Raw genomic sequence first — 26,673 nt, 5'->3', positions numbered from 1 at the left:
CGCTCGTCATTTATCAGTTTATGGGCCATGCATTATACATCCATTCATGAATGCACATAAACATTCACCAATGGATAGGTCACGGCTTATATATCCAGCAGTGGACAGAATGACTGTCCAATCCAGCAATGGATGAAGCCCGACACCTCCACCCAGCAGAGGACAGATCCTAACTACTCCATTCAACAGTGAATTTCGAGCATTTAGTAGTTGATAGAGCATGCCTCATACAGCTTGATTGCTCCACAGCATTGACTAGTACCTGACTCCACCCATCAGTGGATAGAGCTTGCCTAATTTAATATGGCCGCACCCTCCAGCTGTGGATGAAGCCTCACTGCTCAACTCCAAAGTTGATAGAGCCAGACTACTCCATGCAGCAGCGGATCGAGCATGCGGCTGTAGATAGCGCATCGCAAGACCGCTCCGCCCACGTTGCCGCAATGCACGTGGGAAGTAAGCCCCGCCCCCCCTGCGTGGCAGCTTCTGCGCATGCGTGCTCGGTCCCGCCGTGCGGCCTTGTGAGCAGGAGGTACGGGCGAGACGCGTCGAGTGTGGTGGTTACGCGGGAACCGGCGCAATCCACAAACATCCGCGCCTACATCGCCTCGCGCCGTCCATGATCGACACGTGAAGGTAATTGAAGCTCTGCGGAAACATTACGAGCGACGATGCAAGCGATTGTCCTACGATGTATTTACACGATTTGTTTTAAAGAGTCGAATGCCGGCCCAACCGCGCCATCGCCTCCCGTCATTCATTAGGCAACACGCGCCGAGCGCTGTCTTCGTGTTATGCGACATGAGCAGTTATGTTTCTAAATGTATGAAAAGGTTACCGTGTAAAGTCGCGGTAACCTTTTTAGTTAACGGTTTTTCGATTTTTAAATCCATGCACGTTTAGAGCTCTTGTGTAAGTGGTTTACGGGCCTAGCTGTATCAACTAGCTGAGCCGCGCGAAGGTCACGTGGTCGTGGAGCCCACGGTTATTGAAGCTGATGGAGCCCCCATAGTAACTAGACACACGGGTGGGTTTTAAGAAAATATTGTTCAGGTAAATTCACATCGTGATTCAACATTAAACACGCTCATACACTCCGCATATTGTACAACAACCCCTTTGTCAAGCCACAGCTAGTCGTATGTACTGTATGTAGAACTTTCCACCGTTCGGTGGTCGTGATGTCCTGTATTGAATTGTCAGCTAGAGCAGATTGCCTTTTTGAGTTTGTCAACCAGCAGATTCAAAATGTGAAGTTGTTAATCTTTGGCAATGTGTGGGTCTAATTTATATTTTAAACCTGTGGTCAAATGTATAGCTCGCATCGTAACTTTAGCTTTCATTGTACCGATTTACATGACCTCATCAACATTATTCCCCTTCGCTAAGTTGCGTTGAGCAACTGGGAATTGCACTTGTGTAACAGTTATTTTAAATTACTACAGCGCAAGTTATTTGGGTCAATTATGCGATCAAAGTGTTTTACAGCATAGTGATGCTCGGACCTTTAAATGTCTACAAGTGTATAAAATTGGTCAAATATATAAGTTGCACATGAATGGAACAAACTACCCATAAACTACTCGTGAGAATGTGTTGAGCGTCGCCATTCGAGACATGCAGATCACCTGAAAATGTTTTCTTCATCTAGGCATAGGTGATGCACATCCGATCAGCACGGTTGGCTACGTACGGTGTGAAAGAAGTTCAACATATAAACAATGCTTATGCTGGAGTTGGACATAACTTTGTGTGGGTCATGTCTCCACAGTGCTGTAATCGCGTTGGTGTTGCCGTGACAAGTGGTCATCCAAGATGTTTCTCTACAATCTGACCCTGCAGAGAGCAAGCGGCATCACACACGCCATCCATGGGAACTTCTCTGGTACGAGACACTGAAAGTGCAGCTCCACAACCTTGGTGTAGTATCTGCTCCACATTGCATTGTGAAAGCAATGTTCATTCGGAATTGTTATATTAAAACATCAGCATGCTTGCATGAGCGAATGTATTTTGAGCTGTGCATTTGGATCAATCAACATATATTGAAATGCACATATGGTGTAATTTTAGTTGCATCTCAAGGCGCTTTGCAAAATAATTAAGTTAATGGGGGGTGGGTAGGGTACGTTAGAGAGAGGAGAGACTAACACTGGTATCACCCAGGGCGAAGCAACCAGGGCTCAGCATCAACAATGAGCCTCAGTGACAGCCAGGGCAGCACCGTTGAGTTCCAATGCATCCTCTGGAGGCAATGGATATGTGATCCTTATGGTGGGTGGTACCCCGGAGTACCAAATAATACAAAATGGCCGAGGCAATTAAATATTTTATTTCTGGGACACTATTTTTTCCAGGGGTGTACTTAACTCAGCGACTGGGGTGCCAATCAATCCGACATCAGTGCTACTCCGCGATGTCGAAGCGCCAAACATTAGCATAAAAAATCCGTTATTGAAAAATTCTACTTTGAATAGTGCATCATGTACAGCTCGTCGAGAGGAGTCGATTGTCGCATCGTCGACCATCAACAGACTAAAAATGACTGCATCACGGACATTATGCGAGAGCCGGGGTAAAGTCACGTAGAGGGGAAATAATTAAATAATAAAAATACAACTATTTCCTCTTATTTTATTATTATTTCCCTTTTACGTGATTTTACCGAAAGAACCGAGAATATGAATTCCAGCAGTCACGAAAGCTTTAAATAAAAATTTTGCCGGAGTACCGCCATAAGGTTCATATGTTAACCCCTTGATGTAACATCAGTTTTAAACACACTGGTGTTAGCATACATTTGAAGAATACATTATGAAAATCTATTATTTGTCTTCAGGGACCAAGCAGCAGGAGATTGTCATCTCCCATGGCAAGATTCTGGAGTTGTTGCGGCCTGACCCCAACACGGGGAAGGTGCACACCCTGCTCACGGTGGAGATCTTTGGGGTCATCCGCTCCCTGATGGCATTCAGGCTTACTGGTGGCACCAAAGGTACGTGTTATTACGTGTGCGATTTAGTGTTATGTAGCCATAAGCAACCTTTTAATTATTGGCAGTTACTTGCATAGCTGGAGAATATATATTTTATGCTGAAAATGATGCACAAATATTCATGCCTTTTCACTGATTGGCTCAGCCATGAAGTGTATTATTCTTATCTGATTCAGCATAAAAAAGTTGTTGCGGTTTGATAAACTGAAGTGTCTGGCACAGTAAAAGTGACGGCTGTATTGTGTTGTGGCAGACTACGTCGTGGTGGGGACCGATTCGGGCAGGATCGTCATTCTGGAGTACCAGCCATCAAAGAATGCCTTCGATAAGGTGCACCAGGAGACCTTTGGCAAGAGTGGTTGCCGACGCATTGTGCCAGGCCAATTCCTTGCCGTCGATCCCAAGGGCAGGGCCGTCATGATTGGTGAGTGAAGGAACTAATAGGAACAAAGATGGTCACATACTCAATTAGTTTGGCATGCTTCGTCTTGCCTAATAGGTAATTTCAACACTTTACAATTTCAGGTTGAAAGCACTTCTACATTAGTGTTGTCTCTATGGCTGTAACAAGAGGGTGTCATAACGCTCGTTAAGATCGAATAGGAACGAAACTTTAAAAAACATTAAAATACAACTTTGCAACTGAGGATGATGATTTGTATACATTCATGCCTTTTCTCTGACCAGGCTATGCCTGCTGAAGAGTGAATTGCTTCTGACTCAGTTAATTTATATTGGGATAAACAACATCATAAATAACATAGGCTTTTGACGATAGACTGGTTGGGGGGGGGGACCCAATGATGTACTCATCTGCTGAGACAACTACATTGGCACTATCCACCTGTTTGGTTGCAACAGGAGGGGCAGCACTATAACTCGCAAACGTGATCCAATGTGAATACATTTTATTTTAAAGTTGTGTTATCAGGGACTATTTAAAACTTGAGAGACAAATGACCAGTCAAAAAATGGCTTTTTAAAAATACGCAAGCGCATTTTTCCCATTCTAGCTACCCATCGGCTTCCAAACTGCTAGTTCATTACTTTCAAAGACAAATGCATATAAAAAATGGTACTTTATGCGTATTCATGATTTTTTTTTTATTCTTGTCGAGGGATCTAAATAATGTGCCTTGTGTGTGCCAGGCGCTATTGAGAAACAGAAGCTGGTGTATATCCTGAATCGTGATGCTGCTGCCAGACTGACCATCTCGTCTCCTCTGGAGGCTCACAAGGCCAACACACTGGTGTACCACGTCGTGGGCGTTGATGTGGGCTTTGAAAACCCTATGTTTGCCTGTCTGGAGATGGATTATGAAGTAGGTGCTCATGCACCGCAGAATATGAATTTTACACATGCAACGAAATGTATTTGCCTCATAATGACCATTAAGATTGATATATTGTCATTTTACTGCTATTTGTGGACAGTAATGCAGTGAGCATTGCAATTGAAGGTCTCAGCAGTTCGGGTACGATTGAGTCTGTCTTAATGCATTTTTAGGAGGCAGATGTCGATCCCTCTGGAGAGGCCGCTGCCAACACCCAGCAGACTCTAACCTTCTACGAGCTGGATCTGGGTCTGAACCATGTGGTGCGGAAGTACAGCGAACCCTTGGAGGAGCATGGGAATTTCTTAATCCCTGGCAAGGCCCGCACAACATACCCTTTTTTTACATCAGCATAACACCCAAACTACATGCCCATTACCCGAAAATGTTCACCCATTGCCTCGGCATTTGTCAGGTGTGACCAAAGTGTGGATTTTTCATGAATTTCTGGTGAATTTCTTAAAGCACACTGGATTTTTAAAATGAAAATGTACAATAACTGGTGCTTAATAGTACAATTAAACTCTGAAATACATAAAAATGCAACATTGCAACCAAATTAGATTTTTATAATTCATGCCTTTTCTCTGACCAGGCTATATGCCTGCTGATGAGGTAATTGCTTCTGTGATTTAGTTAATGTCTTGACACAAAAACAGTATTTATAAAAGATATTTGACTATAGGCTGTTTTTTTTACTAGTTCCTGGTGGTGCGGATGGACCCAGTGGTGTATTGATCTGCTCAGAAAACTACATCACTTACAAAAATTTTGGAGACCAGCCTGACATCAGATGTCCTATTCCGAGGAGACGGGTGAGTTCATCTGAATTTTAGATTGAAGGAACTACAATTAAACAATGAATCTCAGCAGCAAACTTTTGAGCGGTTGTGGGATATAGCTATTAACATCTAAATATCTTAACGGCAGAACAAATAGTTGCATTAAGCTGAATATGATGAGTCTTAATTTCATGCCTTTTCTATGACTGGCACTGCCATGAAAAAAAACCTTTTTATCTGATTCAGCTTGTGTAATTATAGTCTAACAAAATTATATGGAGTTAACTTTTAACGTGAACAATATGTACTAGTTAATAGGTGCCATTTTCATTTGTTTCTGAATTCTTTAATAGCTAAATATTTTGGGTGTAGTGTGACACCATTTTAAAAAAATAATAACTTTCAATCTGTGAATGAATTTTCTCTGCAGAATGACCTGGATGATCCAGAGCGTGGAATGATCTTTGTCTGCGCTGCCACTCACAAGACAAAGTCCATGTTTTTTTTCTTGGTCCAAACTGAGCAGGGTGACATCTTTAAAGTTACGCTGGAGACTGATGAGGACATGGTAAGAAAATCTGGCCAAGTATGAACACAAAAACATGTTCATGTTTTCTAATCGGTACAAGCAGTAAGGGTCCGTGTGATGTGAATTAGGTTTTTCTCTCTTGTTACAGGTGACTGAGATCAGGATGAAGTATTTTGACACGGTGCCTGTGGCAACTGCCATGTGTGTTCTTAAAACCGGTTTTCTCTTTGTGGCCTCCGAGTTTGGAAATCAGTGAGTACCATTTCATATATTTTGGTTTTTTTGGTAAAATCACGTAGGTATAGAATAAAATAAATAACGCGACTTTACCGAAAGAACCAAAGAGTGGATCCCTACAGTCACGAAACCTTCAAATCAATATTTCATATTTTGGTGCTAAATTCAGTGTCAACTTTATTACCATACTATTATTTGTGCTTTGGACCAACATAAACATGTCATTCACAAATTATTATTTGTATTTTAATGTCTTTAAGAGGAGATTGCTTTGCACTAGTGTTGTCCGTCTGTGGTTGTAACAAGAGGGTGGCATCTTAACGCTACCAAAGATGGTCCAATGTGAACAAAACTTCACTGAACTCAAAATTCAACTTTGCAACTGAGAATGATGATTTGTATACATTCATGCCTTTTCTCTGATCAGGCTATGCCTGCTGAAGAGTGAATTGCTTCTGACTCAGTTGATTTATATTGGGATAAACAACATGATTATAACAGCCAACTTTTAAAGATATACTTATTTTCAATGGCTTATTGCAGGGACCCATAAATGTGTGAATATTCTCAGAAAATTACATAGCACTGTCCATAAAGGCACACTACCCTTAAATATTGCTTGTTTTGCGTCACCTGAAAATATTCAGTTCGTGTTTATATAACTGGCATCTTAATAGAGAACCTTACATTTTGACTGGTTCAGCTGTCATAGCATTTTCCATTTATACCAGAGCTACTACATAACAATGTACACATGAATTACAGCTCACTCATTTAAGAGTTATTTTTTTTCTCCAGTTACCTGTATCAGATTGCCCACCTGGGAGATGATGACGAAGAGCCTGAGTTCTCTTCGGCCATGCCGCTGGAAGAAGGCGACACTTTTTTCTTCCAAGTACGACTTCTCAAGAACCTGGTGTTAGTGGATGAGCTGGACAGCCTCTCTCCGATCATGGCCTGCCAGGTGACTTACTGCACTGGTCTTTACAAACATTGTTTTAAATTTAGCCCCTCGAGTTGTGCAATCATATTCAGCCATTGTGTAGCCACTTGTGGATGAAGATCTTCCCATATTGTCACCATCCCTCATGGTACAGTGCTACCATCTGTCTCCTATCATGAACTGAGCTCATGGCTCCATTTCTGAGGTGGTTGTGCTCTTGGATGCATTCTGTTGACTGGCATTCCCTGTCACCAGTGTCTTCTATCGGCTGTGATCTCATCAAGTGATGTCTTGCCCTAGCCCATTTACTTATCATTGTGAATGTCGTGTCTCTGATTTTTGTTTGTTCCCTGGCCTTTTTTGCTTCTCGTTATGCTTCGTTGTGTACTTTTGTAGATTTAATCAATAAAATATTTGTCTACAGATCGCGGATTTGGCGAACGAGGATACACCTCAGATGTATGTTGCCTGTGGGCGCGGACCACGTTCTTCCTTGCGTGTGCTTAGGCATGGGCTTGAGGTAATCACAATTAGCCGTGCGGTGGTGGCACATGCTTTTAATCCAGTACTGGTGGTTATAGTTCCAGAACACACACATTGTCAACTGCCCTTCCTGTGGGTGGTGAGGTGCCATGAACTTTTCTAATGTTCCATCTCTGTGGGATAGTGTTGCCCCCTTTGCATGTGTGGGTTTTCTCTGGCTTTCTCCCAAGTGAATATACACATGGATTTGCTGGACACATCTTAATATATAGATAACTGCAGAGTTTGGACAATTATTGGCACCAGCTCACCTCCTGGCTGGCTTTTCCACTTGTCTTTTGAGTGTTTCGCATCAAAATAAAGCAGAACGGAGTTCTAAGTAGTTAATATTACACATTTTATCCAAGTAAAATGTTTTGTTATTCTGCATTTAAGACTTGACAGCATTGTGTATGATTTTAAGGAGCTTGCACAAGTGTGCCCCTGTAGGCTCATTCGTATTGGACTGTTTATATAGCTTGAAGGAGCTTTTTTAATTTTAAAATATTTTAAATCAGTACATGACAATCTTATCGTTTCTGCTAACAGGTGTCTGAGATGGCTGTGTCCGAACTACCTGGTAACCCAAATGCCGTGTGGACCGTCAGGAAGCACATTGAGGGTAAGTTGAGCAGAAAATAGCCAACATTTGCCAACTAGAAGTGCACATTATGCTTTATTCTTAAGCAAAAGTGAGCTTTTTAGGCAGTGTGATATTTCAAAATTCGTTCAGCGAATCCCTGGGTGATTGAACAGTCCAAAAAGTATAAGCTAAAAAAGTTTTAAAGTTTCTTTTGATTTAAAATGCATCTAAAAGTTGGACTGCAAAACACCATTCGGTTTCCAAGCTGTGGCTGGTGTTGCCGTTGGGTGTTTTTAGTATCTGCCAGACGCATTATGGCTGGCACTTGGTCCCCCCCCCCCCCTACCAAGCCTTTGTTTCTTTCCTGTAGGTTGCCCTGACTGCCACTCTGCAATATAGGTATGTATATTTCCAGTTGTGAATGGCAAGCCAATTTAAACATGAGGGAGTTTTATCCATAAGTCTGAAGTGTCCACTCCAGAAATATGTCCAGCTTCTATCCAGTTGCCTCTTGTGCATTAAAATGTTGTACGTCATAGAGCTCTTTAAGTTTGTCCCAGAACGTTTTCCAAAGACTGGATTTATATTTAAAATGGAAAAAGGCTAGCAAAATTGTTGGCATACGTTACATATTTGATGTAAAATCATTTCTTTTGCATTACTGATATCCAGGGAGCTATTTATTTTTCATTTTTTCCTCTTGTAATTATTATGCCAGGTAAGTGGGATTGAGTGTGGATGTTGGTGTTTTAAAATGCATTGTCATAAAACTAATGCCAAATGCATATTGACATTTTCTATTGTGCATATTATGATGATCTTAAAAAGATGTTATATCTTTAACTTTATAGTCGGTCTCATATACAATTGTCTGAAAGCACTTGTGTATTTATGCAATGGGGGATGTTGAATTTTTCAACACACGCCTCTTGGATATGGTGCTTTGTGTCCACAACAGAGGAATACGACGCGTACATCATCGTGTCTTTCGTAAACGCCACGCTGGTGCTGTCCATCGGAGAGACTGTGGAGGAAGTCACAGACTCTGGTTTCCTGGGCACCACACCCACGTTATCGTGCTCGCTGCTTGGCGAAGATGCCCTCGTACAGGTGTGTGCGCAGAGGCTGGCTTTTACGGTTGCATGTGAAATAAGTAATGCAAGTGCACCGAGAAAAAATCCCATCGCGGGTCAGGTTGATCCTATCTTGTTAAAATTTACATTGCAAATATTTCTTCAGGGAAAGGATTTTGCGTAACTTTGATTGTTTGGGACAGTATAAAATGCACACAGGCAAATTATATAACATGCATTTACTATAAGTATTTAGATTTTTTTTCTCCACCAAAACATTTTTTGAAAAATATAAAAATGTGATAAACTAAAGTGTTAATTTACGACGAACGTATTAACAAATCACAGTAAATCTAATTGACGTATATTGGGGTGCACCTCGAAGAGTGAGGGTGAGATGGAGGGGTATGGTGGGACGAGGTATGAAGGGATAGAGTGGAGGTGACTATGAAAGAGGCACAGAATAGAAGTATGGAGAAATAAAATCTGAACAGCTATCCCAGATGCAATGGGACTTGTGACTTGGAAGAAGAAAAGGTTAGGTGAGTATTTTTTTAACATCCTCTGGTGCTTTTCCGTTCAGGTGTACCCAGATGGCATTCGTCACATTCGTGCAGACAAGCGAGTCAATGAGTGGAAAACGCCAGGGAAGAAGGCGATTGTGAAGTGTGCAGTGAACCAGCGGCAAGTGGTGATCGCTCTCAGTGGCGGAGAGCTCGTCTACTTTGAAATGGACCCGGTGAGTTGGACTGCAGTGCATAAGTTGTTATGCTAGTGTAACTAAGAGGGTGTATTTAGTATGCCAAACGCATTAACACATCTATTACTAGAACAAGTTAAAAGGAGCATCTTCAGTGCATACCTGGGATCAATACATTACAATTATAGCAGGTTTTTCCGATGAAATAGCATTTTTATTGCAGTTAATTGAAAATTACACTTACATTCGGTCTACATGGGATTTGGTTAAGAATTAGACCACTGCAAACACAATCTACCAAAAATGTAAGCGCAAAAAATAACTGTCCTGTCTGTGTATTGTAAAGTCTGGACAGCTGAATGAGTACACGGAGCGGAAGGAGATGTCTGCGGACGTCGTCTGCATGAGCCTGGCAAATGTCCCATCCGGGGAGCAGCGCTCGCGCTTCTTGGCCGTTGGTCTGGTGGACAACACCGTGCGCATCATCTCTCTGGACCCTTCGGTAACCCGAGTTCTAAAATTATTACTATACTAAAGTAACATCTTTCGCATATGCACGGTTATCTTGCATTGATTAATATTTCCTGGGTTTGGAAGTCCAGGTAACATGACATCTGACGTGGCTTGCTCCCTCGTATGCTCTTTACAGGACTGCCTGCAGCCGCTGAGCATGCAGGCTCTCCCAGCCCAGCCGGAGGCACTTTGCATTGTGGAGATGGGTGGTGCTGAGAAGCAAGACGAGTCGGGAGAAAAGGGTTCTCTTGGAGGACTCTACCTCAACATTGGCCTACAGGTATGGAATCTAGCAGTGATGCATGCATCTGCAAATATTATTTTTAGCGCGTAATTGTATTCGCATTGCTCGTTACTTACTAAATAACCACTGTGGTCGATGGTCAATTTTGTGCTCCACAGAACGGTGTCCTGTTGCGGACAGTTTTGGACACTGTGACAGGGGACTTGTCCGACACCAGGACACGATATCTGGGCTCCCGACCCGTTAAGCTCTTCCGTGTCCTCATGCAGGGACAAGAGGCCGTAAGTTGCCTTACACGGAAGTTAGTGTTTAACATGGGTTGTTTTAATGGATATGTATTTCTGACTTTGACACTGAATGTCTTGCATCGTATCTCCTACTTGGCAGGTGTTGGCCATGTCCAGCCGTTCCTGGCTCAGCTACTCGTACCAGTCACGCTTCCATCTCACCCCGTTGTCCTATGAGACGCTGGAGTATGCCTCTTGCTTTGCATCCGAGCAGTGCCCTGAGGGCATTGTGGCTATTTCTACAAACACCCTGAGGTCAGGCGCTTGTAATATATTTTACACAACTTATCACTTTTTCTAGTTTGTGTTGTAACAATTGTAGAATTAATTATATCTTGGTGAATTAATTGTGATTTACCTTACCGATATGCAGGATTTTGGCTTTGGAGAAGCTCGGTGCGGTGTTTAACCAGGTGTCGACGCCACTGCAGTACACGCCACGCAAGTTCGTCATCCATCCTGACAGCAACAACCTCATCATCATCGAGACGGACCACAACGCTTACACAGAGGCCACCAAGGCTCAGCGCAAACAACAAATGGCAGAGGTGCGAAAAAGTAAAACCAAAATTAAATATGGATTGGACCGATAAAAGTTAGCCAGCCTTGGCATACCAAAAACTCTGCTATGGAATGATTGTAAAATTTACAAAAAGGAAGGGAAGAATCGGCTAATTCTTAATGGCTATTGAGACCTCTTGCATTCATGACTTATCCTCTGCTGCATATTTATTACACCTATATTGTGTTGGATTTCACTTTAATCTATTTGTGATAATTATGGGAGGCACTTAATAAATATACCCTAGGCTGGTCCATCTTGTGAATGAAATAAAAGCTTAAATATTCCTCTTGTGTTTGCTTACATTAATTGTGGTTACTACAATACTTTTTTTTCTTCAGGAAATGGTGGAGGCAGCAGGTGAGGAAGAGCGGGAGCTGGCAGCAGAGATGGCTGCTGCCTTCCTCAACGAGAACCTACCTGAGACCACGTTTGGCGCGCCCAAGGCAGGCAGCGGCCAGTGGGCCTCTGTGGTGAGGGCCCTCAACCCCATCCAAGGCAACACGTTAGAGCTTGTCCAACTGGAACAAAATGAGGCTGCCTTCAGGTACAGAATGTCACCAGTCATTCAACATATATTGTCATTTAGGTTGGTTGGATTTCTCAAGGGGCTAAATTACTGCATCAGCACCAAGCTGGCACTGCTGTGATCCTGGGTTCAAATCCAGGCAACCAACCCCTCTTGAAGTCTGTTTCTCAAGGGGAGTGAGTTGATAGACCCAGCCAACTCCTCTGTGAACGCACACAAAATAATCTTCTGTTACCTTTGTTTTTTTTTTATTCGGCACATTTTCACTCGGAGCTAAAACACGTTTGGTTTGATTGCAATGTGCCAATTCCCTCTAGGGGCATGTGTGAGGGTGCACCACCACCATGTGTGTGGATAGCAGGCAGTTTCAGGGACATCAGAAGTAGTCATATGATGTCAGAAGGACTTTAATATGGGATGATATGTATAGGACATTGTGCAAGAGTGCTGAACGTATGTGTCACGACATGATGCTGATAACAAAATAAATCTTGACTTAAGGCTTCCGTGACTGCAGGAATTCATACTCTTTGGGTCTTTCGGTAAAGTCGCATAGATAGAAAAATAATTAAAAAATCACGACGTTTCGATCGCAACACAAGCAATCGTCTTCAGGTGAAAAAAATTAACCTGTAAAAACAGTTTTTCACTATAAATCCTTTATATGCGTGGCATCGGTTTTATTTTATTATTCATTTCTGTTTTTCTTGAGTAAGAGTTTCATTTTTATCACATTGGTATTTTAAATTAAATATGAAAAAAAATAATTCCTGAAAAGTGGAAAATTTTGGAAAAAAAATTTCACGCAAATAAATTGTCACGCACAACGAGTCTGTGTGCAAAATGTCAGCTCGATTGGATCACGGGAAGTGGGTTAAAAAACGACCGAAAGATTTGCACGGTCGTAAGCGCGCAAGCAAGCAAGTGAACTTAATATAAAGGATTTAAAAATACAATGGCCTGTGTTACGATCGAAACGTGATTTCTTTAATTTTCTATCTACGTGACTTTACTGAAAGACCCAAAGAGTAAAACTAGGAATCCTAGTGTGGGAAGACGTATTGATTGTTCCATCATGGTAATTTCGCACATTGCTGCTTAATAATATGCTGTAATTAGTACAAAATTGTATTAGTTGAAACGGCGTGTTATATCTTTAACTGTTATTTGAGAACCTTTGGTAAAAGGACACTTGGTTTAACTTAACGTGTGCGTGTCTGCAGCGTGGCCGTGCTGAAATTTTCAAATGGCGGAGACGATTGGTACGTGCTGGTGGGTGTGGCCAAGGATTTGATCCTCGCACCACGTTCTGTGGCTGGTGGATTCATCTACACGTACAAGCTTGTGGAGGACGGAGAGAAATTTCAATTTGTTCATAAGGTGTGCAGCCTGAAATGACAAGTTACTTAACAAACTACACGTGCACAATAAATACCACATTTGGTTCAAGCGATGTATTTCTGTCTTTGCAACACATTTGATTGTTGTAATCAAAATACATTGTAAATTGTTTATACGATACTTTGCTGACCATGTCCACTCGCCTGCAGACACCAGTTGAAGATGTACCAGCGGCCATTGCACCCTTTCAGGGCAGAGTACTCATCGGGGTAGGGAAACTGCTTCGCCTGTACGACCTGGGAAAGAAGAAACTGCTCAGGAAGTGTGAGAACAAGGTAACGGGGCATTGCAAATACTAATGTGGGTGTTTATTCTGAGTAGAATACTTGTATTGACACTTGTGTTTGTGGCTTTCAGCACGTCGCCAACTTCATTGTGGGCATCCACACGGTGGGGCAGCGTGTGATTGTGTCGGATATCCAAGAGAGCTTCTTTTGGGTGCGCTACAAGCGAAATGAGAACCAGCTCATCATCTTTGCCGACGACACGATGCCTCGGTGGATCACCACTGCCTGGCAGCTCGACTACGACACCATGGCTGCCGCAGACAAGTTTGGCAACATCGCTGTGGTGCGTGCAGCAAATGTCTATAATCGCTGAAACCTTAATGACAACCTAAGGCTTAATGACGGTACTTTAGGTAACTTAATGGGTTCATGTTAAAAAAACATTGAAGAAATAGAGATGAGATGAGTTGGCCTTGTTGACTCACCCAGTTGTCGTTCTCAATGTCGCTCTTGGCTTGTGGTTGTCGTGGCGCTAAACCTGCATTGTGATCATGTCAAGTGGTAAAGTGCTTATTATGGTTTCAGGTACGACTTCCTCCAAATATCAACGATGACGTGGATGAGGATCCCACGGGAAACAAGGCGTTGTGGGACAGAGGAATTCTCAATGGCGCCTCGCAAAAGGTGAGTACCCCCTGTTTAAAATGTCACCGTGGCTTTGAGGAATTTAAATTATCCCACTTCACTTTGAACACCATCTTAATGTCATCTCAGGAATGATTAAAGTTGCGCTAAAGGTGCATGTTAAAATGCACTTCTGGTATCAGCTGTGCTGAAAGCTGTCCTCTGTTTCAGGCTGAAATCATAATGAACTACCACGTGGGAGAGACATGCCTTTCGCTGCAGAAGGCTACACTCATTCCAGGTGGTTCTGAGTCCCTGGTATACACGACTCTGTCGGGTGGGGTGGGCATCCTGGTGCCCTTCACCTCGCACGAGGTAAGGTCTTTGGGTCCTTAATTGAACCCAGCTTGCTCACATCACAATTCATTTCCTCGCTACCATACGCTAACAAATGAAATTGAACATGGCTTGATTGAAATGAGATCTCTTCTCTCCATATTTGCCTTAGGACCATGACTTTTTCCAACATCTGGAAATGCACATGAGGGCAGAACACCCGCCCCTGTGTGGCCGTGACCACCTGAGCTACCGCTCCTACTACTTCCCTGTCAAGGTAGGTGCTCTTCACGTGCTCGAGTGCACTAATAATTCTACATGTACAAGAAATGCACACCTACGTACATGAGCACATGCTGTAACATGCTTACGCAAAGTGAACATCCACTCAAACCAATACTTAAGTAGAGAAAAGTACGTACACTAATACAAATTCACACTTTGAAAGTGTAGACCTGATCAGTGTGTAAATAGAGAGGAAAAAACTTGTCTTGGTTTTTGAATTGTAGGTGAAGTTTTTCCCCCCATACTTTGTTCTCTTCACCCACCTCCCAACAGAATGTGATCGACGGGGACCTCTGTGAACAGTTTAACTCGATGGACCCTGCAAAGCAGCGCAGTGTGGCTGAGGAACTGGACCGGACACCAGCTGAAGTCTCCAAGAAGCTGGAGGACATTCGCACTCGATATGCTTTTTAGAGGGACTGTGCTTATTGTTACTGCGCGGTCCACACGCTTCACCTGGTTGAATCTGTTTTTTTACTTAAAGTAGCGCTTGGTTGTGACATAAAGTGTATCTCTGTTATACAGCGTAAAGAATTAAATGTAATATTTTCATAAGGTATGGTGGACGATCGCATTTGTTCAATGTGATGGATATTTTTTGTTCACTACTTTGTACACAAACCTTGTAAGGAATGGGATTACGTACAAAGTAATTTATTGATAGTTTTCATGGAGCTGGTGGGATTTGTAGTAGATTTTTTGTAAATAATGTTTCATGCAAAGCAGTGGAAGAATCCGATGTACAATTGTTTTTACAGCTGTTGAAAATACATTTACCAAACTATGCTGTTGGTTTGAATTCGTAAATACAGTTCTATATTAGATTACACCAGTCAATCGAAGCACTGATTGAACTATCGATTCTGGAGCTTGTGATTGATGTCTTAAATTGCATTTGTATCTATTTGATTGTACTTCACAGTAAAATGGTTAAATAGGATTGCATCACCCTTGCGGCCATTAGATGTTTATACCGTTTGGATCATAATTCATTTTGGAAGCCTTTGTTTATCCTTTGTGGGAAATTACAATTCCAAAAATTATTCAAAACACGTAACAGGGTTAATGTAAGAAATGTAAACCTTTACCATTGATAAACAGGCAGCACACGTGCTGGTTAAGGGTGTTTTGGAGTTTACACATTCTTGAAAAATTTGGTTTATAATTTACTTTGTTGCTGACGGGAGTACCATCACCAAAGATGAGAGATAGATTTCACTGTATGCATGACTGCTTAAAACACTTGTAGGTTCTTGTATATCCTTGTAAGATACTGAAAGTAGTTAAATTGTTTAGCAGGGATCTTCAGAAATAGTTGACCAAATTTAGGGACGGTTAATAGTTTTGGCTTAATCCACGCAGACCAGACATCTGAAGCGAGTCGCCACAATGTATTCCACCACACTTAAGTATATCCATTGATACGCCTGGTGACCATGTACAGAGCATGTGTAAATTAATTGCTTAACTGATGCATCGATGAGTTTGAATAAAAATGAGTTTACAACAAAGTGTTGCTTCCGAATGCAAACGGCACTCATGGTAGACTTCACGCGCAGTAATGAAAAGGTATCAATTCTTGAGCTCTGACCCTGAATCAAAATTCATGAAATCACTTGGGGGGGGGGGGGGGTGTGAAGTGATCCAACCCAAATAAACATGGACTAAACATTTTTCCAAGAAGTAATGCACATTTTCATATTTTTACAACTGCCCAAATTTGTCAGTTTTATGTAATTCCATAAGCAACCGCCAATTTTACATTTTTTACACATTTAAAACGCGTCAAATTTAACAAGCGGTTGAATAAAAAATTATTAAAGACGTCATGGTAACTTTGTCGAATCCTTGTTTAACATTTTGGAACTTGAAAGCAAATTGGAGCTTAACTTGACACGTGTCTGGTGTCCTGTGGTTCATGCTTGAGCGTTTGATCGTGTGCTCAGCGACCCGTGTTCCGCGCCAAGGTTGGGACGATGCAGCGGTGTTTTTTTAAATTGACCAAAAGCCACTCCATTAAATACAATAATTAACACATTAACGGAACACTATTAAAAATGAAATAAAACCAAGTTAAACAGACGGTTAAGTGACGGACATCAACGTAAACCAAATAGAGAATAAACTGAAGAGGAGACAAGTCCAAATATCGACGCTGCACCCCCGTCAATTGGCTGAGCCGGCTGAGTGAACCTGAGCGTCGCGGGTTTGAGTCGTGGCACACGCAGTGGCTGAAGAGAGAACGCGATGGTGGATAAAAAAAATCAACTTTGACGGCACCAAGTCCGTCCGGAGCAGCGTATCGCTTCAGATGCGCGCACACACATCAGATGCGCGCGCACACATGAGATCAACAACATCAACAGCCATGATCAATCCACCGCTGGATGAAGAAAGGGCCCCACGTGTGTCTTTTTTGGTTCGGTGTCCCACGAAAGAATGAAGGTGGAGCGAGTCTGAAGAGTGCCGTCGAAGAGAGAACGGGAAGAGCATCATCCCCTGCGGTAGGTGGCGTCGTCGTCCAGCAAGAGTTTGGAGGGTTGGGGGCGTTTTCCAAAGTCTCGGGCCAAAAATAGGGGAGGAGGGAAATTGAAAAAAACCCGTGGAGTTCGCTCGTCGCTTGGCTTTGTTCGTCTGCTGCTGCCCTCACCACCACCACCGCCGCCTGCACTCTCCCCTCATCTCTCCCTGGGTCCCGATAACGCTGCGACGGACGCCTGCCTGGCCCTGCCGCAGCAATGGGTCGCTCGTCCTGGGCAGACACAAAGAAGGGTGCCGGACACAGGCTCCGCCACCACCACCTCCTCCACCTCATCATCATCATCAGCACGTGCCTCCTGCAAGTCGCGAGTGAGGCCAGCGGCAGCAGCAGCAACAGCTCGTTAAGCGCAGAGGTAGGGTCGGTGGTGGTGGTGGTGGCGGTAGTGACACCGATTCTGGGCTTCCCCTAGGTTGACTCGGCCATAAACGAGTGCCCGCCTGATGCTGTGTGCAAACATCAACACCGAGAAGACAAAGGCGGCCGGGAGTGGTGCTATCCACCCACAGCCGCGTGTACCGTGCCGGCCGTCGTAGATGCTCGCTAACAGCACTTGCCCCAACAGTCTGTGAAGGCTAAACAGGCTAATCAGGGGATTTCGTCTTATCGTCGTCTTATGTTGTTGTTGGTGGTTGTGGTGCTGGTGTTGTTTGGTGGTTGTGTTCGTGGTGATGGTGGTGGTTGTGTTGGTGGTGATGGTGTTGATAGTTTTAGAAGTTGTCAGCTCTGAGATGTAACCTCCAACGCGGCACCAAACACGAAACACGCGGAGGGATGAGGAATGGGAAATGAGGAGGCGAAGGGAGCTTCATCGCGGCTCGTTGCGCGCGTTACTTTGCGAGTTGCAACTTTAGTTGCAGGAACCGAGTAGTGTCACGTCGCAGTGGTTGTGTCGGCGCAGCGAGACTCTATGTAACCTGCCGTTGTCTGCGCGCTCATTGCATTGCGATTGCTTAACCCGGCCACATCATCTTGAATGCACAGCTATCCTGCCAGAACGCCCAAGCCATGTCCCCTGTCCAGGGAAACTTCAATGTTGTCGGCTTAACGCTGCCAGGTGGCCAGGAGATGACAGGACAAGCAGTGGAATGTTAAATCTATCTGTGCGGAGCGTTTCAGTGTTTTCCTGTTCTATTCCATGGTGGATTTTTCTCCGGGTGCTGAAAATTATCCTACGCAAGGCCAAATACTCATGATTGGAATTGGCCAAACATCGCAATATAGCAGGACCCTCCAGAACCAAAATAAAAAAACTCCACATTACACAATTGGGCCTGATGATCATTACATTTGAAAAAACTTTTCTAATAAACAGTTTTTTAATTGGCCTCTCTATTTACCTAAAAGTAGCTATTGAGTAACTGACACATCCTTCATTAATCACAGTATTATTACATAAACTAATTTTAAATGTAACATTCTAAAACGTTGCTGACACATTGAAATGCGGGAAGACGTGCTCTTGTATAAGATTTGTCCAGAATAAAAGTCTTAAGACTCGGTGAGGCTTTCCCGGGTAGATTAAGGGCATGTGTGATACATTATTTCTATTAAGTGAGAAATCTAAAGCAGGGCTTCATTTCAGCTGGGTCTGTCCAGGAAAGCAATGCCCATGACACAACCTGGAAAAAATATCTGCACCCCGAACATCATAGACTGAATTTAGTAGTGACGAGCCTACTCCTGTCTACCAACAACCTTAAATATTTCAATGGGAGATTAATCAATGAATGTCAGCAAGGTGTCTGTATCAACTCCTAATTTACTGCTCCGTACAGCATCTTGCTCATTTGTTTTGGGCTGGGCAGACTTCTGCAATGCCCCAAATGGGGCTTCAGCACAGATCACCACCACACCTCTGCAGATAATGTTCCACTCAGTGCTTGAGGCATAGGGACACTTAAAATTAGCTGTGAGAAACACATCAGAAATTGACCCCCACACCTCCATTGCAAGCCGCAAAAACGTTCAATGCAGATGCTTGTTTTTCCATTGCTTGACCATTTAGTTAACACACACATACCACTTTTGTATAATAATAATAATGGTCCTTATATGTCCAGGATAGCCTGACTGAGTCTCAATACTCTTTGGTTCTTTCGGTAAAGTCACGTAGTTAGTAATACAATAAAACAAATCACGACGTTTCGATCGCAACACAAGCGTGACTTTACCGAAAGAACCAAAGAGTATGGATTCCTGCAGTCACGAAAGCTTCAAGTCAAGATTGAGTCTCAATACTTGTTTTTTAGGAGTCCTTGCATTGATATGTTTGGGTAAATTTCATAAGTGGATTAAATGTGTAAATATATTATGAATTCTTTACATGTCCATTATAACCAGGTCAGCATCTACTGCAACCAAAGTTATTGTTTTAACAGAGAGCTCAGTTAAACAATTACATTTTAATTACAACGTGTAGAGCAAAAAACAAAGTAAACATTTGTTTTGTTTAACCACCTGAGAACTTAAGAGACCAGGGTAGTCTTATTTGTAAGAGTGACCTGGGGCAATGTTTGTGTGGAGTCAAAATGCAAAAGTCACAAGGTCATCATCATCCATGATATATTCACTGCTGCATGAAGACCTCCCTCAAGCTCTCATCATCTCTCATGGTCTTGTGTGCAGCAATCCATCTAGCACTTGCACACGAACCAAATTCTTTGTTCCAGCACAGTGCCATTGGTCTCCATCAATGGTCATCGTCTTTTCCAGCGGTCAGAATATTTAACTTTATTTATCAAAATTGTTATGTGGACTGAAGAAATCCGATGAGCTATGAAGCTCATTTTCACAGATGCCCAGGAGCGGTGGCCAGCTCAAGCCCACTTTTCTTAACACGTAATATAATGCGTCTAACTTGTGTATGTTCTCTAAGCCACATATTCCTCTTCTAGTATCATTTCAAGCCTATCATCTCCATGCTTCTTTGCACACTTTTCAGCTTTTGTCCCATGTTTTTTGTCACAAGGTGGCGAGTTAAAACCCCTCCTGTCAGTATCATCATTCCTCCAAAGTGAGTACCATGTTACTGAATGTCAACAGTGGTTGTCCTGATAATTGGTTTTTTACCCTTCTATCTGGCAACAAAACTGACACCTTTTTACAAGGAGTCATGTTTGCATAGACCGCAATACCTGCAGTCATAAATACAAACAAAAGACATAACTCTGATAATGTGCACTGTCCTTGAAGTTGATTGGTCCACACCCAAGACAGCTTTCCTTAGAGCCTAGTCTCACATGGGTTGGACCAGATGACGCCAAAAGGCGCACAACTCAAAGACAATGCACCATCAGAGTATGAGAGCTCGGGGCAAGCATCTACACTATGGGAACCTCATTTGCCAGTAAAAATATGATAATTGGTTTTTTACCCTTCTATCTGGCAACAAAACTGACACCTTTTTACCAGGAGTCATGTTTGCATAGACCGCAATACCTGCAGTCATAAATACAAACAAAAGACATAACTCTGATAATGTGCACTGTCCTTGAAGTTGATTGGTCCACACCCAAGACAGCTTTCCTTAGAGCCTAGTCTCACATGGGTTGGACCAGATGACGCCAAAAGGCGCACAACTCAAAGACAATGCACCATCAGAGTATGAGAGCTCGGGGCAAGCATCTACACTATGGGAACCTCATTTGCCAGTAAAAATATGATAATTGTTTTTTTACCCTTCTATCTGGCAACAAAACTGACACCTTTTTACAAGGAGTCATGTTTGCATAGACCGCAATACCTGCAGTCATAAATACAAACAAAAGACATAACTCTGATAATGTGTACTGTCCTTGAAGTTGATTGGTCCACACCCAAGACAGCTTTCCTTAGAGCCTAGTCTCACATGGGTTAGACCAGATGACGCCAAAAGGCACACAACTTAAAGACAATGCACCATCAGAGTATGAGAGCTCGGGGCAAGCATCTACACTATGGGAACCTCATTTGCCAGTAAAAATATGATAATTGGTTTTTTACCCTTCTATCTGCAGGTATTGCGGTCTATGCAAACATGACTCCTTGTAAAAAGGTGTCAGTTTTGTTGCCAGATAGAAGGGTAAAAAACCAATTATCATATTTTTACTGGCAAATGAGGTTCCCATAGTGTAGATGCTTGCCCCGAGCTCTCATACTCTGATGGTGCATTGTCTTTGAGTTGTGCGCCTTTTGGCGTCATCTGGTCCAACCCATGTGAGACTAGGCTCTAAGGAAAGCTGTCTTGGGTGTGGACCAATCAACTTCAAGGACAGTGCACATTATCAGAGTTATGTCTTTTGTTTGTATTTATGACTGCAGGTATTGCGGTCTATGCAAACATGACTCCTTGTAAAAAGGTGTCAGTTTTGTTGCCAGATAGAAGGGTAAAAAACCAATTATCATATTTTTACTGGCAAATGAGGTTCCCATAGTGGTTGTCCTATGAATAAACTTGACCCCACCATAGAAATATAGAATTTCCATTTACAGCTCTGGTTTTCTACGGGGATGAGCATACCCTTGCTGTTTTTAGCAGGGAAGATTATTATTCTTTATGCATTGGCTTAAGAGGGCAGCAATGGAGTCCATCGCACACGGCTGGCAAGCAAATAATTACAAAGGTGTGACTAACGATCATCCCAGAATGTCGTAAGCGGTTCCTGTTTGTGTCTTAGTAGCGTTTGTTTAGTTCAAAAATATGTTGTGAAAGCAAAAAATAAAAGTATTGCACCCAAACTTACAATAATATCACGTGCCTTCTCCCAAGTACAAGGCCAGATGTTCCGAATTGGCCAGCACGTGGCTATGATTAATTGTGGAGGTTTGAGCCGCTTATGAATATGCATGATGGGGGAGCTTCAGTTCGTTTCTTTTTGGGAAGACTTTAACAAACAACATTATGCGCACGAATGCACCTGCCATGACGGGACTTCAGGCAATTCTTGTCGGTGCAAGTGTCAAATCGTGACTTGCCCGCACAATGACTCCCACAATGCAAGGCGCTTCCTCGTCAGTGGAAAATTCCCAAATTGACGCACCTGTAAATGACCTGTGTTTGTGATTCCGTTGGGTCATTAATTAAAAATTGGGTTCTGGGGAAAAGAATTTCGACTTTAAAATATATCCAATCATGTAAGGTTTCATTTAGTCTAGTGAATACAGGCATTACGAACATGTTTTTGGAACATATTCTCTGCCAGCGTTTAAAGTGACATGTTTATGTGACCTCGGGCATTGCTATTTCTTGGTTTTGTATAAAATGCGACGCGCTTGTTGACGGAGCGTTGTGATGGTAAAGGTGGAGTGGGGCGTATTCCACGGGAAACGCACAATAGAAATATGATTGACGAGGAGCGCAATTATGATATGTAAAGGAAATTGTGAAGGCGTGTTTTTGCTTGAAAGGGCAAAAAAACACATTTTCCATTGCCAACATAAATTAATTTTAAAATATGTGTCAAGTTTGATGCGTGTTGTTCCCACATTTGGGCAATATTTTCTTGAAGCGCTGCCTTTTCAAGCAGCATTAAGATAGCGCTACAGTATTGACGTTGGCACGTTTAACAAAAATCGCGTACATTGAGGAAACGTCTGTGCATGTCCCAGTCCCTGGCGGAGAAAAAGTCAATAATGGAAGGCAAGACGAAATGGAACATACATTGGTGGCGTTGGCCGGTGGAATTGTGGGGACGCTGGGAGTGAGAGCGCACGCCGTCGAGGAATAGGGAGGAGCAGGAAGGGAGCCGTCTCATTCCTGGCGTGGCGGTTCGTGCTGGACAATTGCCCCGAGAGGCGGCACAGAGATGTGGCTCCAGGTGGCGGCTGGTGTCGCGGGCACGATCCGTCGTTTGCTCGCTCTCTTTCCACGCCACTCTAGCGCAGCGGAGGAGGAAGTGCTGCTTGCTCTGTCCCTGTGGAGCGCCCGGGGTGACCGGGATTGCGGCTGGGGGAGGGCGCAGCCAGCATCGCTTTCACTCGCACTTTAAATAGCGCTTCGTAGACATCGCCGCCGCACGCTGTGCACTCAAATCCCCCAGCTAATGACCGCAATTACTAAAATAAGCCTCGGCTCGCATTCCTCGTTAGCTCTGCGATGAGAAATGCACCCGGCATTCGTGCTTGTGGCGCCTAAAAGCATCGTGTTCATCGGGAGCCCGGCTAGACAAATAGATTCGTGATGATTTCTAATTGTCATCACAATAATAATAGCAATATCGTGATGCATTTCAGAAATAAACTATAACACAATTGGCACGCAGAGGCAGAATTCTGCATGTTGTTGTCAAGGCAGTCCCTGTAAATGTTTTTTTCTGTTTCCCGATGATATTTTTATCCAAGTGGTGGTGGTCAGTGGAGTGCAGCAAGATTCTCTGGCACCGTCCTCCGTGCTACATTCATGGCGAGATCATCGGGGACACCGACCCAGCACACAGTACAGTGCACGAGGCCACTTAGCTAAGTGGCAGCACGGCGATGGGGGTGGGAGGCAGAATACAGATGGAGTTACCAAGCGCTGTGGTTTCTGTAGGGAGCTAAATGGATCCTCAAAAATTGCATTCTATTGATCAGAAATGGCTTTCTCAGTAGCAGATGCTGCTGATCCTATTAGCTTTGGTAAACGAGGTTGTCCTTCAAGCTGGCTGACTCAAGAGATGACTCGGAGAGGAAACGGATGTTTTCCATCCATTCGTCATCAATTTTATATGCAAGGTTAAAACAAATGCATGAGCAATATTCTGCAACCGTTGGCATTGCTTACACAGTGAGTAGTAACTATTGGCTTACAATGCCAGTCTAATGCTGGATGAAGGCCCTCCACACATTGTGTTGGTCATGGAGGTTGTTCAATGACCATGGGGAGTGGTAGTGCAACGGTCAGCGCGCTGCGAACCCGGCGACACGAGTTCGATTCCCGCTTACGGCCAACACCAGAACCGGTCCTGGGCCTCCCCTACGTCGACTCTGTCTCAAATGAGTACCTAGTGGGATATGTAAACTTCGCCACTCGGGAGACAAAGGCGACCAGGAGTCGTGCTGGCCACCCACCCCCTCGAGTGCTGTGCCGGCCTTCATAGGTGCTTGCGAACAGCACTTGCCCCTGCGGTCTGTTAAAGGCACTTTGGGGGGGGGGGTGAGGTCTTTGTATTTTATCAACGACGCTGGACATTATAGGTTGGTGAGGGGGCCAGGACCAGTTGAGGTATCGCTCGCCAGTGATGTTATCCATGGTCGGCGATCAATATCCGTGGGTTCATAATGCAGAGTGCAAACTACTGTGTCACCGCTCCACCTAATCGCTAAATACTGTACACGTATGTTCAGTGGTGCGTTGGTGCAGCCATTCACTGCGTTCTCCACGATGATTCTTGCTACCTGCGTTCGATTTTCAGAGTTCGATTCCCAGCTGTGACTAACAATTGTCAATCGATGTTTGAAGCCATTCTGTGCACTCCTCTTTCACTAACCCGCACTGACAAGCGTGGTGAAGTATGGCGAAACAGCCCCCATGACCTACACGGCATGGGGGAGGCCTTCATCCACTGGTAGATGGGTAACGGCGGCTGTAAATTATTACCCTGCGTATGCACGGATGCATTTAGGTGCACTAGAATGCCACCATTGTGTGCCGGGTCCCACCGAGTCTGCTGACATTAATTGAAATTCAGATGTGGATGTACAGCCACTGAGGCATGCCCTGGGCATTGGAAAATGCCCTAGCTCTGTGTGAGGCCAGTGGCTCAAGACAAAGGGTGCCCTTGTGCCAATACGCTCTGGTGAGCCACTTGGATGCAGAGGAGCTGAGCAAGACATGGGGCTTTTTTATGAAATAAAAAGAGTTAAAGTAGTTTCCATTCCTGCGATGATTGTGGGGCTGTGCTCATCCTTCGTTTACAGCTCTGAGCCAGTGTTGGAATGGCCACATTCCTATGGCCAAGGCATAGCTGTCCATATACAGTACAGCCCGTTGTCAAGCCAGCGCTCGATGAAGTCCTCCCCCACACAGTGCCATGGGGTTTTTTGTCCATACTTTGCCGTGCGAGTCAGTGTGGATTGGTGAAGGAGGAATGAGAGGAGGACCCAGGGCCGGTTCACACATCACTCTCTGCTCATGTTAACCATGGCCATGAGTCAAACTCAGGTAGCTGGGTTCATAGTGCAGTGCACTAACCACTGCATCAACACTCCTCTCCTGCCTATTGTCCCGTTCATGGTTGGCTACGTACGGTACGGTGGGAAAGCAGTTCAACATACATACAACATTATTAATTTCCTTCAAAGTCATACTCTTTTTAATGCCCCAAGAGAGACGCCGATGATGTGACTTAACATCCCCAAAGGAGATCTGAACTCACATCCTCCCAATCCCAAGCAATGCTACCACTGACCACTGGCACTGCCCTTGGTTCGTGACACAGTCGTTAATTCACCACATTCACAGGATGTGGGCGACCGAGTCAGGGGGAGAGGCAGTGGCGAGTTGCATAATTTTAAATAAAGTTTAAATAAAGTGTCCTGATGGCAATACAACGTGAAGCTGCTGCAGCTTTGCGTGGTACAGTGTCACTCTTCATGCTTCCTTGGGCTTCTTAAAGCAATAACGCTGACCTACTTTTTTGTAACTTTTTTGTAACTTTTAATTTATATATTTTTCACGGTGTTCTTTCCCTCCAATACTCATACACACGTGCAAGGCATACTCCATAATATGAGTTGCCTGTTTTCAACATTTCAGTTATCACTCGTAGGTGTTCAGTCATGGGGGAGAGCGGTAACACATTGGTTAGTGCACCGCGATATGGACCGAGTGGGTCTAAGTTAGAATCCTGGCCACATTTGACATCAGTTGTGAGTGATATCTGAATTCTTCCTGGGCCTCCACTGCACTCACGTGTGCCTCATCAGTGTGGAAACATTTGGTTAATAAACACACCGTGACCAACAGTAGTGAGGCATCATTCAGCAGTGAGTTGACAAAGGACTGTACATTACTCGTCATTATCAATATCAAGAGTGTAACGATGCATCGATTAATTTATTGATGTCACTTTTTATGCTCACGATAGATGCATTGGTTGGCGTGAAAAAGGATCAATATTTTCTAATTCACGACAAGCTACATTCACCATAATGTTATGAAAATAAATAACTTTTTCAATTGAATCATGACCTTGAATTGTGGCAAATCATTGGATCACCGTGAGGGCAAATTCCTGCACCACTAATAGAGATCTTCCGCTTAAGCTCGACATTTATCCAGAACAATGTGTGCCCAATTTGCAAGCAGCACCACCCCTCATATCAGACGTCTGCCTGTTTCGGGTTTTGATTTTGAACAGTACCAGTAAAACAAATGAACTCGCAACCCGTCTGCATCTGGATCATGCGAACAGAGACGTTTTTCTAACACCACATTTTATCCCTCATCAAGCCCGCAATTTTACGCA

General features: G+C 43.6%; 2 protein-coding genes across 2 annotated transcripts in view; both read left to right on the top strand.

Moving 5' to 3' along the window:
- The first annotated feature begins 483 nt into the window (after positions 1-483).
- SF3B3 (splicing factor 3b subunit 3) lies at positions 484-15,491 on the top strand. Its single transcript, XM_078606960.1, has 27 exons — positions 484-636; positions 1,772-1,885; positions 2,840-2,995; positions 3,249-3,419; positions 4,145-4,317; positions 4,503-4,641; positions 5,029-5,144; positions 5,542-5,679; positions 5,789-5,892; positions 6,676-6,841; positions 7,245-7,340; positions 7,892-7,964; positions 8,884-9,035; positions 9,582-9,737; positions 10,045-10,200; positions 10,348-10,491; positions 10,614-10,736; positions 10,843-10,997; positions 11,116-11,290; positions 11,646-11,851; positions 13,057-13,213; positions 13,384-13,509; positions 13,592-13,804; positions 14,047-14,145; positions 14,317-14,460; positions 14,594-14,698; positions 14,980-15,491. The coding sequence occupies exons 2-27, from the start codon at positions 1,816-1,818 to the stop codon at positions 15,118-15,120; spliced, it is 3,654 nt and encodes a 1,217-aa protein (XP_078463086.1). The 5' UTR covers positions 484-636; positions 1,772-1,815; the 3' UTR covers positions 15,121-15,491.
- Positions 15,492-17,295: 1,804 nt separating this feature from the next.
- Positions 17,296-26,673, top strand: part of LOC144727827 (matrix metalloproteinase-14-like) — a 44,019-nt gene continuing 34,641 nt past the window's right edge. The window contains exon 1 of the mRNA XM_078606969.1: positions 17,296-17,600. Coding sequence (XP_078463095.1) covers positions 17,445-17,600 — 156 coding nt within the window. The 5' untranslated portion in view covers positions 17,296-17,444. The remainder of the gene's footprint in view (positions 17,601-26,673) is intronic.

Source organism: Lampetra planeri, chromosome 26 (assembly GCF_965212315.1).
Source record: "Lampetra planeri chromosome 26, kcLamPlan1.2.h2, whole genome shotgun sequence".
NCBI classification, from domain to species: domain Eukaryota; kingdom Metazoa; phylum Chordata; class Hyperoartia; order Petromyzontiformes; family Petromyzontidae; genus Lampetra; species Lampetra planeri.
The sequence above is the reverse complement of the archived record's forward strand: the minus strand, read 5'-3'. Positions and strand labels throughout refer to the sequence as shown.

Bases quoted from the DNA above. Each gene is read 5' to 3' on its own strand.
- SF3B3 (XM_078606960.1), top strand. From the start codon at position 1,816: ATGTTTCTCTACAATCTGACCCTGCAGAGAGCAAGCGGCATCACACAC. The intron at 5,680-5,788 runs GTAAGAAAATCT...CTCTTGTTACAG, and splicing joins TGGAGACTGATGAGGACATG to GTGACTGAGATCAGGATGAA. The intron at 13,510-13,591 runs GTAACGGGGCAT...TGTGGCTTTCAG, and splicing joins TCAGGAAGTGTGAGAACAAG to CACGTCGCCAACTTCATTGT.